The 13,263-nt window shown below is 41.0% G+C and overlaps 1 protein-coding gene across 2 annotated transcripts in view; it reads right to left on the bottom strand.

The window, feature by feature from the left end:
- The window catches only part of LOC111956344 (double-stranded RNA-specific editase B2-like), a 35,365-nt gene extending 24,208 nt beyond the window's left edge, over nucleotides 1-11,157 (bottom strand). For both annotated transcript variants that reach the window (XR_011474632.1, XM_023976803.2), the window contains exon 1: nucleotides 10,905-11,157. Coding sequence is in view for 1 of the 2 variants with exons in the window: in XM_023976803.2 (XP_023832571.1) it covers nucleotides 10,905-11,007 (103 nt within the window). In the remaining variant the exon portion in view is untranslated. The remainder of the gene's footprint in view (nucleotides 1-10,904) is intronic.
- Nucleotides 11,158-13,263: the final 2,106 nt, after the last annotated feature.

Here is a 13,263-nt window from a genome sequence, read left to right as displayed (position 1 = left end):
ACTTTGGCGAACGTTTTTAAGGAAGAACACACCTCCGATATTGCCACCCCTTCCACCTCAGCGCAAGCGAGCTCATATAAGACAGGTAAATGACAAATCCAGGTGCTAGGGTTTGAAAATAGGAGAGCGCCGACTTTAACACGCTAACCTTTACCGGATCGGTGTCCCTAAACCGGGACGGTTGTTACTCAATATACGATAATAGTCATGTCTTATATGGGCAGAAAGCTTAAATTCTTGTTAATCTAACGGCAGTGTCCAATTTCTAGTAGCTAATACAGAAGAAAAAATATATCATGCTATTGTTTGAGGATAGTGCACAACAACAAAACACTTTTATCACGACAACTGGTTTGATTCATTCACCTCTGAAGGTAAATAATGTACTTACATTCAGTAATCTTGCTCTGATTTGTCATCCTGAGGTTCCCAGAGATAAAATGTAGCATAGTTTTGTTTGATAAAATACATTTTTATATTCAAATGTAGGAACTGGGTTCTACAGTTTGACCCCACTGCTGTTTCTGGCTCAAAATATTGTGTAGTGAGGTAATTCTTCTCTGGATCAGTCTGAAACTTTGCACACACACTGCTGTCATCTTGTGGACAAAATCTAAATTGCACCTAGGATCCTATGTTAATGTATGGCCTTTCTCTTGCATTGCAAAGATGATGAAAAAAGAATGCATTTTTTTTTTGATTTGGATGATCTTTTACCAGATCTAATGTGTTATATTCTCCTACATTCGTTTCACATTTCCACAAAGTTCAAAGTGTTTCCTTTCAAATGGTACCAAGAATATGCATATCCTTGCTTCAAGTCCTGAGCTACAGGCAGTTAGATTTGGGTTTGTGGTTTTAGGCGAAAATTGAAAAAAAGGGTCCAATCCTTAAGAACCCTGCAAACAAATTTGCAAACGAGCATGTGATCATTGCGCTGGCTTATCGCCAGCCCAAAAAAATAGAGCCCGGTGTACCCGACCAAACTTCAAAACAACTTGGACCAATTTTGAACGTTTTTCTCAATCCAGTTGATCTTTTCCCATTGTAGTGAGGGTTTGAGATGTTTATCTCTATCGAACCAGAGAGAGGTGATGGAACAATCATCTGACAACCTCCTTTAATTTACCTGTTCCTCTCTGAGGAAACCAGCACACCCATGTAACGCGGATGAAACTATGAAACTGACACAATTGGCTAGGCTCCTGTCTGCCAAAAGTCTGCATCTCTACTGAGAAAGTGACATAAAATGAAGATAGCAGGGGGGAAACAGCCTGTCATGGTTAGGAGCCAAAGGGAGGTCTGTGGGCTTCCTTTGATGCCACTTTTCCCAAACTCATTTTATAACTAATACATAATATACTACAAACTATTCATGTAGTTGTGATGTTTGGAGTTCACAAGCAGGTTGTTCCCATCAGCAGTGATCAGATAAACAGGAAGAGAACTTCATAATTATATTCTCGGAGAGGAGGAGCCATATTACCACACACATCAACAAAGGACTCTATTAAATCAGTTTGAACAGGTTGTTATGCAACAGACATTACACAATGAACATAATGAACCTTGAAAACCTCAGAGAGAGAAAAATGTTTTTCCAGTTTAGTGGGTACTTAAGAGAAAAATCAGGGGCCGTTTGTATTAAGTATCTCAGAGTAGGAGTGCTGATCTAGGATCAGGTACCTCCTTGTCCATGAATAACTAATCCCAAATCAGAAGTCCTACTCTGAGACCCACTTCATACAATATGGCCTGGATCTTCTTGAAAAACAGCAACCCATCTATCTGCAGTCATTTATCTTTAATATAGATGACATATCTCATAACTCCACTTAACCAGAGCTCAGAGCCAGTCACACGCATCCTGTCCACTGTGATCACACGCATCCTGTCCACTGTGATCACACGCATCCTGTCCACTGTGATCACACGCATCCTGTCCACTGTGGAGGAAAGTGGAAGCCTTCCACTTGACTCCCTTTAGCTTGGGTGATAGCCTTTAGCAGAGACATCTAATCAAATTACTCATACAGTACATCAAATCAAATAAACACAGACAAAAGCTGTTCAAAAACTAAACCCAAAGCTGACAATAAATACTTGGAACTGAATGATGAAAACATTTCCTAAAACATATGGTAATGTGAAATAAATTGCTAGTGAGGATAATAACAATGGCATACTGTGGCACAAATCTGTGGCTCTTCGATGATACAACAGCTGTGAAAATGTCCCCATTTCAACTAGTAGCACCATTGACTGCTTGTCTGCCTCTTCATCAAACCAAATACGATATTTCCTCTAATCTATGTTGCCTTGTAGTAGAGCGAGTCTTCTGACAAATGGCATCTTTTCAGTGGAATCAATGAGAAGGGCTTTATTGAACCTTTTTTCTTTTTGCAAAACAACAGCACTCTGTCAAATGATCTACTCCCTGAACATATTGAAGAGATTGTTCTGGGTTTCTTCACTACAGCTTATGGTTCATGAATACTACAACATTAAATACAATAAGAGTCATAGTCAGTTTCAGTTATCGTCTCTGGACASTGTTGCTGTGCAGTGGACTGTAATRATTGCAGCTTTATTATATTGGTGTCAATATGGATTTAAAGTTGACTAGTTTCCCTGATGCATTAAATTAGATTAAAACATTCCCTAATGCTGATTTATAGACAGATCAGGCAGTCTGTCGGTCTGGCCATCAGTCTTTAAAAAAATGGTGTCTAGTTGACTGCTGTCATGTCTGGTTTCAATGCAACTTAACAACCAACAAAGATAAATGCAGACCTGAYGTTTCTACACTGCATTAATATAAGCCTTTTTCTTCCTGTCTGTCTAGACCTGAGGCACTCGCTATACATGCTACAAATCTGTGAATAATGCCGAAGTAAAATTGTAGGATTTTAATTTGATCACTCTTTTGCTGCTGAGAATTCTCCTGCACTGTTGGAAATGCAGATGAGCTTTGTAATTTACATACATTTACTGAAAACCCACACTAACACACGGTTATATKAACAGYATTGCACATTTAATGTAGYCTACATTTTGGCCAGCTAATAGCCTAACCACTGATCGAGCAACAATATKGACTAAACGTTCAAATCCTGTTGCTGCATGATTATTTTGCATTATATGTCAAATTAAGATCCTACATCTGTAATGTAACTTTATATCAAAATAACAATCAAATCAACAAATATGGATACAAATCATCATAATACGTTTTGTTGAAAACAACAGATGACAGAAATGGTCAACAACAGCTGTTGTTTCATCATGTTAATCTGTCCTGAATAAAGGACAATATTGCACAACTTTCCCAAATAACCAATTACAGTATACAGTACTGAAAAGTCCCCTAGTCTCTGCACAAGGTAAAGCACCAGTCAAAAGTTTGGACACATCTACTCATTCCAGGGTTATTCTTTATTTGTACTATTTTYTACGTTGTAGAATAGTAGTGAAGACATCAAAACTATGAAAAAACACATATGGAATCATGTAGCAACCACAAAGGTGTTAAAACAAATAAAAATATAATTTATATTTGAGATTCTTCAACGTAACCACTCTTTGCCTTGATGACAGCTTTGCACATTCTTGGCATTCTCTCAACCAGCTTCATTTATGGAATTTCTTTCCTTCTTAATGCATTTGAGCCAATCAGTTGTGTTGTGACAAGATAGGGGAGGTATACAGAAGATGCCATTGGTACAATGACCAAGTCCAATTATGGCAAGAACAGCTCAAATAAGCGAAACGGACAGCTCCATCATTACTTTAAGACATCAAGGTCAGTCAATGGGGAACATTTAAGAACTTTGAAAGTTTCTTCAAGTGCGGTCGCAAATACCATCAAGAACTATGATGAAACTGTCTCTCATGAGGATCGCCACAGAAAAGGAAGACCCAGAGTTACTCTGCTGCGGAGATAAGTTCATTTGAGTTACCAGCCTCAGATTGCAGCCCAAATAAATGTTTCACAGATTTCAGTAACAGACACATCTAAACATTAACTGTTCAAGGAGACTGCGTGAATCAGCCTTCATGGTCGAATTCCTGCAAAGAAAACTACTAAAGGACACCAATAAGAAGAAGATACTTGCTTGGGCCAAGAAACACGAGCAATGGACATACAGTTGAAGTCAGAAGTTTACATACACCTTAGCCAAATACGTTTAAAGTCAGTTTTTCACAATTCCTAAAATGTAATCATAGTATAAATTCCCTGTCTTAGGTCAGATAGGATCACCACTTTATTTTAAATGTGAATGTCAGAATAATGTAGAGAGAAGGATTTATTTCAGCTTATTTTTCCATAACATCCCAGTGGGTCAGAAGTTACATACACTCAATTAGTATTTGGTAGCATTGCCTTTAAATTGTTTAACTTGGGTCAAACGTTTTGGGTAGCCTTCCACAAGCTTCCCACAATAAGTTGGGTGAATTTTGGCCCATTCCCCTGGCAGAACTGGTGTAACTGCGTCAGGTTTGTAGGCCTCCTTGCTCGCACACACTTTTCAGTTCTGCCCACAAAGTTTCTATAGGATTGAGGTCAGGGCTTTGTGATGGCCACTCCATACTTGACTTTCTTGTCCTTAAGCCATTTTGCCACAACTTTGGAAGTATGTTTGGGGTCATTGTCCATTTGGAAGAGCCATTTGCGACCAAGCTTTACGACGATGTTTATTCAATATATCCACATAATTTTCCATCCTCATGATGCCATCTATTTTGTGAAGTGCACCAGTCCCTCCTGCAGCAAAGCACCCCACAACATGATGCTGCCACCCCCGTGCTTCACAGTTGGGATGATGTTCTTCGGCTTGCAGCCTCCCCCTTTTTCCTCCAAACATAATGATGGTTACATGGCCAAACAGTTTCTATTTTTGTTCTATTTTTCTATGTTCTTCAGTTCTATTTTCATCAGACAGAGGACATTTCTCCAAAGTACGATATTTGTCCCCATGTGCAGTTGCAAACTGTAGTCTGGCTTTTTTTATGGAGGTTTTGGAGCAGTGGCTTCTTCCTTGCTGAGCTGCCTTTCAGGTTATGTTGATATAGGACTTGTTTTACTGTGGATATAGATACTTTTGTACTGTTTCCTCCAGCATCTTCACAAGGTCATTTGCTGTTGTTCTGGGATTGTTTGCTCTTTTCGCACCAAAGTACGTTCAACTCTAGGAGACAGAAGCGTCTCCTTCCTGAGCGGTATGACGGCTGCGTGGTCCCATGGTGTTTATACTTGGTACTATTGTTTGTACAGATGAGCGTGGTACCCTCAGGCGTTTGGAAATTGTCCCAGGGATGAACAGACTTGTGGAGGTCTACAATTTGTTTTCTGAGGTCTTGGCTGATTTCTTTTGATTTCCCCATGATGTTAATAAGTGAAGAGGCACTGAGTTTGAAGGTAGGCCTTGAAATAATTCCACAGGTACACCTCCAATTGACTCAAATTATGTAATTAGCCATTTCAGAAGCTTCTAATGCCATGACGTCATTTTCTGGAATTTTCAAGCTGTTTAAAGGTACGCGTAACTTAGTGTATGTAACTTCTGACCCACTGGAAATGTGAAATAATCTGTCTGTAAACAATTGTTGGAAAAAATTACTTGTATCATGCCCAAAGTAGATGTCCTAACGCCTTGCCAAAACTATAGTTTGTTAACAAGAAGTTTTGTGGAGTGGTTGAAAAATTAGTTTTAATGACTCCTAACTGGTATGTAAACTTCCGACTTCAACTGTATGACTGGTGGAAATCTGTAATTTGGTCTGATGAGATTTTTTGTTCCAACGGCCGTGTCTTTGTGAAACACAGAGTAGTACCTGAAAGMMGGAAGTACMAGTGGCTCGCTCAATACGGAAGTGGTCAGATGGCGCGGATGATACGCTAGTACTGTTTTGCTAGCACAGACTGGAATATGTTCCGGGATTCATCCAATGGCATTGAGGAGTRYACCACCTCAGTCATCGGCTTCATCAATAAGTGCATCAACAACGTCGTCCCCACAGGGATCGTACGTACATATCCCAACCAGAAGCCATGGATTACAGGCAACATCCGTATCAAGCTAAAGCCTAGAGCTGCCGCTTTCAAGGAGCGGGACACTAATCCGGATGCCTATAAGAAATCCCGCTATGCCCTCAGACGAACCATCAAACAAGCAAAGCGTCAATACAGGATTAAGATTGAATCCTACTACACCGGCTCTAAAAATACTACGTACTACAAAGGGATCCCAGACACGAGCTGCCCAGTGACGTGAGCCTAMCAAAGTGCTAAATGCCTTTTTATGCTCGCTTCAAGGCAAGCAACACTGAATCATGCATGAGAGCACCAGCTGTTCTGGATGACAGTGTGATAACGCTCTCGGTAGCCGATGTGAGCRAGACCTTTAAACAGGTCAATATTCACAAAGCCGCGGGGCCAGATGGATTACCAGGACGTGTACTCAAAGCATGCGCGGACCATCTGGCAAGTGTCTTCACTGACATTTTCAACCTCTCCCTGACTGAGTCTGTAGTACCTACATGTTTCAAGCAGACCACCATAGTCCCTGTGCCCAAGGAAGCGAAGGTAACCTGCATAAATGATTACCGCCATGTAGCACTAACGTCGGTAGCCATGAAGTGCTTTGAAAAGCTGGTCATGGCTCACATCAACAGCATCCTCCTGGATACCCACTCCAATTCGCATACYGYCCSAACAGATTCACAGATCACGCAATCTCAATCGCACTACACACTGCCCTTTCCCACTTGGACAAAAGGAACACCTATGTGAGAATGCTGTTCACTGACTACAGSTCAGCGTTCAACACCATAGTGCCCACGAAGCTCATCATTAAGCTTAGGACCCTGGGACTAAACATCTCCCTCTGCAACTGGATCCTGGACTTCCTGACGGGCCGCCCCCAGGTGGTAAGGGTAGACAACAACACGTCTGCCACGCTGATCCTCAACACTGGGGCCCCCMAGGGGTGTGTACTTAGTCCCCTCCTGTACTCCCTGTTCATCCACGACTGCGTGGCCAAACACGACTCCAACCCCATTATTAAGTTTGCTGATGACACAACAGTGGTAGGACTGATCACCGACAAYGATGAGACAGCCTGGAGGGAGAGAACTGGCAGTGTGGTGCCAGGACAACAACCTCTCCCTCAATATGAGCAAGACAAAGGAGCTGATCGTGGACTACAGGAAAAGGCGGGCCGAACAGGCCCCCCCATTAACATCAACGGGGCTGTAGTGGGGCGGGTCGAGAGTTTCAAGTTCCTTGGTGTCCACATCTCCATATCTCCTTGGTGTCCACATATCATGGTCCAAACACACCAAGACAGTCGTGAAGAGGGCATGACAAAACCTTTCCCCCTCAGGAGACTGAAAAGATTTGGCATGGGTCCCCAGATCCTCAAACAGTTATACAGCTGCACCACCGAGAGCATCCTGACCGGTTGCATCACCACCTGGTATGGCAACTACTCGGCATCTGACCATAAGGCGCTACAGAGGGTAGTGCGTACGGCCCAGTACATCACTGGGGCCAAGCTTCCTGTAATCCAGGACCTATATAATAGGCGGTGTCAGAGGAAAGCCCGTAAAATTGTCAGAGACTCCAGTCACCCAAGTCATAGACTGTTTTCTCTGCTACCGCACGACAAGAGGTACCTGAGCGCCAAGTCTAGGACTAAAAGGCCCTTTAACAGCTTCTACCACAAAGCCATAAGACTGCTAAACAATTAATCAACTGTCCCCTGGAATATTACATTACCCCCCCCTCCCATTTGTTTTGTACACTGCTGTTACTCGCTGTTTATTAACTATCCATAGTCACTTCACACCTACCTACAGTCGTGGCCAAAAGTTTTGAGAATGACACAAATATTAATTTTCACAAAGTCTGCTGCCTCAGTGTCTTTAAATATTTATGTCAGATGTTACTATGGAATACTGAAGTATAATTACTAGCATTTCAAAAGTGTCAAAGGCTTTTATTGACAATTACATGAAGTTGATGCAAAGAGTCAATATTTGCAGTGTTGACCCTTCTTTTTCAAGACCTCTGCAATATTGACTCTTTGCACATGAATTGTCTAAAGACACTGGCATTTTGTCAATTAACTTCTGGGCCACATCCTGACTGATGSCAGCCCATTCTTGCATAATCAATGCTTGGAGTTCGTCAGAATTTGTGGGTTTTGTWTGTCCACCCGCCTCTTGRGGATTGACCACAAGTTCTCAATGGGWTTACGGTCTGGGGAGTTTTCTGGCCTGAATCAACTTTAGGAGACGGTAYTGGCACTTGCTGGACTTTCTTGGGTGCCCTGAAGCCTTCTTCACAACAATTGAACCGCTCTCCTTGAAGTTCTTGATGATCTGATAAATAGTTGATTTAGGTGCAATCTTACTGRCAGCAATATCCTTSCCTGTGAAGCACTTTTTGTGCAAAGCAATGATGACGGAACGTGTTTCCTTGCAGGTAACCAACCATATTTGACAGAGGAAGAACAATGATTCCAAGCATTTCCTTTTGAAGCTTCCAGTCTGTTATTCGAACTCAATCAGCATGACAGAGTGATCTCCAGCCTTGTCCTCGTCAACACGCACACCTGTGTTAACGAGAGAATCACTGACCTGATGTCAGCTGGTCCTTTTGTGGCAGGGCTGAAATGCAGTGGAAATGTTTAATGGGGATTCAGTTCATTTGCATGGCAAAGAGGGGCTTTGCAATTAATTGCAATTCATCTGATCACTCTTCATAACAATCCGGTAGTATATGCAAATTGCCATCATACAAACTGAGGCAGCAGACTCAAATCATTCTCAAAACTTTTGGCCACGACTGTACATGTACAAATTACCTCTAACCTGTACCCCCGCACACTGACTCGGTACCGGTACCCCCTGTATATAGCCTCGTTATTGTTATGTTATTGTGTTACTTTTTACWATTTTTTACTTTAGTTTATTTGGTAAATATATTCTTAACTCTTCTTGAACTGCACTGTTGGTTAAGGGCTTGTAGGTAAGCATTTCACGGTAAGGTTTACAYTTGTATTCTGCGCATGTGACAAATAAAGTTTGATTTGATTTGAGATAATCTCCGCATGTGTGGTTCCCACCGTGAAGCATGGAGGAGGAGGTGTGACGGTGTGGGGGTGCTTTGCTGGTGACACCCTCTGTGATTTATTTAGAATTCAAGGCACACTTAACCAGCATGGCTACCACAGCATTCTGCACCAATATGCCATCCCATCTGGTTTGCGCTTAGTGGGACTATMATTTGTTCTTCAACAGGACAATGACCCAAAACGCACCTCCAGGCTGTGTAAGGGCTATTTGACCAAGAAGGAGAGTGATGGAGTGCTGCATCAGATGACCTGGCCTCCACAATCAACCCAACTGAGATGGTTTGGGATGAGTTGGAGAGTGAAGAGAGTGAAGGAGTGAAGTAAAAGCAGCCAACAAGTGCTCAGCATATGTGGGAACTCCTTCAAGACTGTTGGAAAAGCATTCCTCATGAAGCTGGTTGAGAGAATGCCAAGAGTGTGCAAAGATGTCATCAAGGCAAAGGGTGGCTACTTTGAAGAATCTAAAATCTAAAATATATTTGTTTAACACTTTTTTGGTTACTACATGATTCAATATGTGTTATTTCATAGTTTTGAGGTCTTGACTATTATTCTACAATGTAGAAAATAGTAAAAATAAAGAAAAAACCTTGAACCTTTGACTGGTACTGTATGAGAAAATAACACATTTYCCATGAAAATGTTCAGTAATTTACCAAATGTATTCTGTTAATGATCAAAACATTATTGTCTTTAAAGAAAACGTTCATGATATCCAAGAAATGTTCCAAGGTCATATATTTGTCTCATCATTTGAATGTTTATATAGCCTACTCAAATGTTTACCACATCCCACATTCAAAAGAGAAATATACAACTCTTCTGTCAATATATCAATTCAAAATAACCTTTAAGTTAAATAATTACAGGAAATTTCCTCAATAGAAGGCCACTGATTCTTTTGAAACCAAGTCTGTAACCAAACGCAGTGCAGGAATCGGCTAGCATTTGGGACACATGCAATGCATTTACTGTAAGGTTATACACTCTCACATTGAGCAGCAAAAGGCCAATATGTCATACGTAGAATGGAAAAGGTTTAGGCACTTTGAATAAGCATAGGTTTTAATACAAAGCCCCTCATGAAATAATCTGCAGCATTTTCMGAGGATTAGTGTGTCAAGAACAATGGCAGTGCATTGTAATCCTAAAATGTTGACCTGTTGCCAAGAGGACAATMRAAATTATTGTCAGGGCTTTCATGATAATGAGAGTGAATTTAAATAACAGGAGATAGAGGGGGAGAACTATCAAAATCCATTTAAATGATTGGTCAAAGCATTCCATTGATTGGAGTAAGCCTATTTTATARTATCCTTACTAATCAATTCAGGACCAAAGGCACTTACAGTTCAATAATATGAKAATCAAAATTCAACACACACTGCATTTTCTCTGTTGCCTCCAATATGAGGAGATCAATTAATAAACAATTATATCACTTCACTCCTTGTAGAAATGAGTTGAGCATGTGCTGCACAGGTACTTGGTTTTACAGTGTAGTATGATCATATTTGTAATAATGTAGGCTACATTTTATGACCACTGGCAAACCTTACACCTCCAGCATAAAGTAAAKATATTTTCCAATAACGATGCAGTGACAAAGTATTCCTGCGTTYATTTCAGGCTTTGTGATTTTATTTTACAAAGGAACCCTCAAGGCAAACTTTATCATCTCAATGAAGGGTACATTCTGTGATCTTCTGTCCACATTTAACTCACGGTGACAACTCGTCATTTGACCACAAGTTGTCTACTGACCTTTTCTTGTCGACCTCCTCCTCTTTCTCCTTTTGAAGTGGCTTCTCAGCTCACAATCTGAAGTTCCCATAGTTCGGGTGCTGTTTCCAAGTACCGCAGCCATGAGGCACACGAAGAGACTCCTACAGTCTTCCTGGAATGCCTTCCYCTGGTTGATAACTGGTGAAATGAGAAGCAGAGACTATCCAAGTAAAGTGCAGGACTATTTCACTGGAGCGCCTTGGTGACAGTGTGTGTGAGGTTTACTGCGGGAATCTCCCTGCTGCTGTGTTTGGGTGCCACCTACATTCCTGCTGACAGCCTTTTTAGAAAGTGACATCATTTAGACTGGAGAGGAGAACCACAACACGCTCCACGGGGGCTAACCGCTGTATGTTGCTTTTATGCAAAGTGATGCATGCTTTCTTCCCCGATTGAAAACCAACAACATGCAAATACACCAACAGACAACAGCGACTTTTACGCACAAGAAGGCAACACGTGTATGCTGTCTTTGGGAATGGAATGTGCGGAATTGTGCATGTCTTCGGGGGAGCGCAAATGTAGCCTATTGTCTTTATTTGCCTGAAATGTCAAAAGAGGCAAGACTGATTTATTTCTCTCACTACAATGAAGTGACCATCCATCTATTCAATTAACTCATGAAATGTAAGAAGGCAACTGTTTTCATTAGTAGTAGCCTAGTGTTTCAGCGTTTATAGCCCCTCTTCCAGTCAAATTCTTTATATGGAAACTCATATGGCAATCATATTTGCTTTTCTGCCTGAATGATCATGCATTCCAAACAGTCATTCTCCTAATGGTAGAACATTTACCTGCTATCATTATCCGCAGCTTTGAAACCCACATCCATGAAGGTTGCTGAAGCAATGGCTTTTCAGTGGACGCATGTTAGAAGGCAGTTCACGCAATCCACAAACTCAGGTTATTTGTATCATAATACCTATTTTGCATAATCCTCCCAATAAATACCATTTCAACTTTACTTTTAATTAACAGGTGTTTAATCCCTGCCAGTCACATACCATTATTGTCCTCAGAATGATCATTATCATAAATAATATTCCAATTATGATTCCAAATTATGGCACACGTTGTACACAGGGATGCAACAATACCATATCAATATCTTGCTAATTGTGGCTGTCATATTTGTTTCAGTTCCAGCTGTATGGAGAGGAGAGATGCAGGTTCAGGTTGTTTGGGTCCTTGTATTTCTAAGGCGGGGTTGATTTTAACTATAAGCCTCCTCGAGGGGATCATTCTGATACTGTAACCTCCTTTATCTATGATTCCAATGCTGTGTTTGGCGGATTGTGTCGAGCCATTTGGGATCCCTTCTTCCACATAGCCTTTCACCTCACTGCCTCTGTGTGTTTTTTGGTCTCTACCCCACAGCTACTTGAGATTATGAGTCCCAAATGGCATCCTATGACCTATTTAAGCATTACTTTTGACGCTTCACTCTGGTCAAAAGAAATGGTCAAAAGTAGAGCACTATATAGGATTAGAGTGCAATTTGGGAGCATCCTGTTAGTAACAAGGTGTACTTTCATTGYTTGTCTAATACAAAATATGTTCTTAGAAGACCTTAAGATAAAGGAATGAATTTGRGAAAATTCGAAATATATTTTTTACAGAGACTCATTCACTACACTATGTTAAATAATGTCACCAGTGGTAAATGCCCTCTGTTCATATCACATGAACAGGTTTATTACTGTAAAAAAGGTACAGTATAATTAATACCATCCTTTCAGGATTCCCCCGAGACACATGGTTGCAGGTGTTAAGTTCCCTACATGTACGTTGTGTAAGAGGAATATAGCCTTGGTGGAGTGCAGAGTACAAAAAAATAAAACAATAATCCAAACATGATTTAACACTTTAACACATAAACTGTTTTGATTCGAAATGAAAARAATGGAAATTCCAGCAATGTAACTGTTACCATTCAGTGGATCAACCTGCTGTTATSTTTGTGCATCTCTCCATTTTGTAAACATTTGTTTACCACACACAGAACCTTAACTCCTAATGTGATCTTGAGAACCATCTCATGCAGCGCTTTTTTTCAAAGGTTTTCTTTGGGCAGTATCTAGAGGCATGCACCTGCTTGAKCTATGACCTGTGTCCCAATTGGAATCCCTATTTCCTGCACTACTTTTGACCAGTGCCTATAGAGAATAGGGTCTMATTTAGGACACAGATATAGGCTACAGCTAACATAATCCTCATGGGTGGGAGAAAACCCCCCTGGGTTTAACATTGACTTTACTCATGCCTCTGTCACTCCGTGTCATGTGGAATAACTTTAGGATTTAAGGATACATCCCAACTTTGGGATGGAAACGGAGGG

The sequence above is a fragment of the Salvelinus sp. IW2-2015 genome, linkage group LG32, assembly GCF_002910315.2.
Source record: "Salvelinus sp. IW2-2015 linkage group LG32, ASM291031v2, whole genome shotgun sequence".
NCBI classification, from domain to species: domain Eukaryota; kingdom Metazoa; phylum Chordata; class Actinopteri; order Salmoniformes; family Salmonidae; genus Salvelinus; species Salvelinus sp. IW2-2015.
The sequence above is the reverse complement of the archived record's forward strand: the minus strand, read 5'-3'. Positions and strand labels throughout refer to the sequence as shown.